Genomic DNA, 2,102 nt, shown 5'->3' with positions numbered 1-2,102 from the left:
CAAAAAACCAAAAAAAAAAAAAAAAGAAAGAAAAAAGTACCTCCCAAACTTGGAAAAAAATCCCCAAAGGGCTCACTGCTTGGATTTCACACCACCCTTTTGAAATGTTACTGGAGTCAATGGCGTTTGGGACAGTTGGAGGGGGTGAAGCAGAGGACTAGTGGATTACTAAAATGCCTCAGCTCCATCCTTCAGAGATGTAAAGGGCCTCTCCCTGACAGACAGTGCTCCACACTGAGCTGCTTTCAGCTTGCAAACGTCACCTGACAGGGACGTGGTCCACACTCCTTCTTGTAGCCTTCATGGTTCAGAGAATTTCGCTGTCTTTTTTTTTCTAATATAGATCTTTTACTTTTCCCTCTTATTCTCCACTTTCCTTTCCTCCTCCATTAGGATCTAACCCTAATGTCCATCTTTACATTCAATACCCCACATGTCCAAGCTGTCATTTGGGGCGAACAGTACAATGTCTACAGTAAGCTTTTCCACCCGCTACAAAGTGAGAAACAGTTGTTCTCGGTGTCCTCCACCGGGGCACACAAACCATTAACAACGACCACATAAGCGTCTCCACATTGCGTCTCTGTTGCAGTGAAATTGCAAATATGTGTCCAGAGCCAACTAGGATCAGTCTGCCTCCTGTTCTGGAGAAATGAGTGTGGAAGAAACACAGAGAGGAGATGCTTGCTGAGATAAATTGTTGTTTGCTTTGTTTGGTTGGTTTGGTTTCTGAAGACAAGGGTTTCACTCTGCAGCCCAGGCTGGCCTGGAGCTGCTGATCCCCCTGCCTCAGACTCCCAGGTGCCAGGATTACAGGCCTGGGACTGGGGTAGAGCTTCCATTTCTTACAAAGGAATCTGAGTTACTTCTCAGAGAAAGCCGCTCTTCATTTCCTGTGCTTCCCTCCCCCGAGAAAACTCACAGCCCCCACTTAGCCCACTTAGCCACAGCAGGCTCCTTTTAACCGTTTTCCTTTATTGTGTCTATGGGGCGCCTGAAGGCCCACAGGTGAGCTGCTCATTGAAAGGAGAGCACAGACATGGGTGAACGCGGCCCATCACCTGCGCCATTCTGTTCCGTGCTGAGACTTCCAGCGGCCGGTCCCTGACTGGTGGCTCTCCCACCAGAAGAGGCCTGCACAGCCCCGCCCTGTTACTGATTGGCCTCCCGGTACTGGTACAGCAGGTTGCTGACATCTGTACTTTCCACTTTCACCCAGCCGTCCTCCTTCATGTGGTACACTGTGGGCGAATGAGAAAACAGCACCAACTTCCGGTTACCCGTGTACCGTGGAAGGCAGCAACAGTGCCCACAGGCACAGACCTTGCCCAGCCCTTACTCCTGGGAGTTCTGCACCAGTCCTCAGACTCCCTCCCGGCCACTCAGCCTCCGGAGTCTCCCGACCTGAGTCTCCCTCCCCTTCTCCCAGGCAGGATGGCTCACGGGTGACTTACTGTTGACATCGCCTCCAGAATAGCTGTCTCTGTGAGCGGCATAAACAACAGCCCTGCGGCCAAGGTCATAGGCTTCTTCAGGACTGAGGTCGGCCCGGGAGCCACTGTCCAGGACCCCGTAGGCATAAGCGTTCCCGCTGCTGGTGGAGAACATGTCCTGAGAGCCGAGTCCCATCTTCATTCACGTAGTAGAGCCCTGGGCCCTGAAAGACGCAAGCAGTTCCAGGTTGAATTTGGAGAGGGATTTACTGGTCCCGTAAGAGTTTCAAGTGTGGGCCTCAAAAAGTGGACCCAAGATTGAAGACTACCATGGGAACATTTGGATTAGGACAGCGTTTTTGGTAAAACCATAGAACTTTAGAAATAGGAGGAGAAAGCAATTGGACTCGGCTATTTTAGCTACAGGATCAGCTAATGGAGGACTTACGGTGGCCCCTAACTGGACCAAGAAAAACATACGCACATGCGCAGGAAAGGTCAGAGAAACACGTGCTCTACCTGCCGGCTCCCAGGCAGGGGTGGATGTGGGCGGGCCCACTGGGGACGAGATCTCCCATTCCTGGACCGGGAGCACAGGGAAAGGGGAGCACCCACCTTCTTGTCCCAGCCACAGATCATGCTGCCCACGGACAGGCCCAGGCCCCGGTA

The 2,102-nt window shown here is 52.2% G+C and overlaps 1 protein-coding gene across 1 annotated transcript; it reads right to left on the bottom strand.

Annotated features, from left to right (window-relative positions):
- Positions 1-805: 805 nt before the first annotated feature.
- LOC104862894 (proteasome subunit beta type-8) lies at positions 806-2,099 on the bottom strand (the record flags this gene model as incomplete). Its single annotated transcript, XM_010625155.1, is given in 4 exon segments — positions 806-1,241; positions 1,455-1,609; positions 1,611-1,657; positions 2,049-2,099. Coding segments are annotated over 4 exon segments (342 nt in total), but the record flags the coding sequence as incomplete, so codon positions are not given.
- Positions 2,100-2,102: the final 3 nt, after the last annotated feature.

Source organism: Fukomys damarensis, unplaced genomic scaffold (genome assembly GCF_012274545.1).
Source record: "Fukomys damarensis isolate Sample0158 unplaced genomic scaffold, DMR_v1.0_HiC HiC_scaffold_24312, whole genome shotgun sequence".
Taxonomy (NCBI): domain Eukaryota; kingdom Metazoa; phylum Chordata; class Mammalia; order Rodentia; family Bathyergidae; genus Fukomys; species Fukomys damarensis.
Note: the sequence above shows the minus strand (reverse complement) of the source record. Positions and strands in the feature narration are given on the sequence as shown.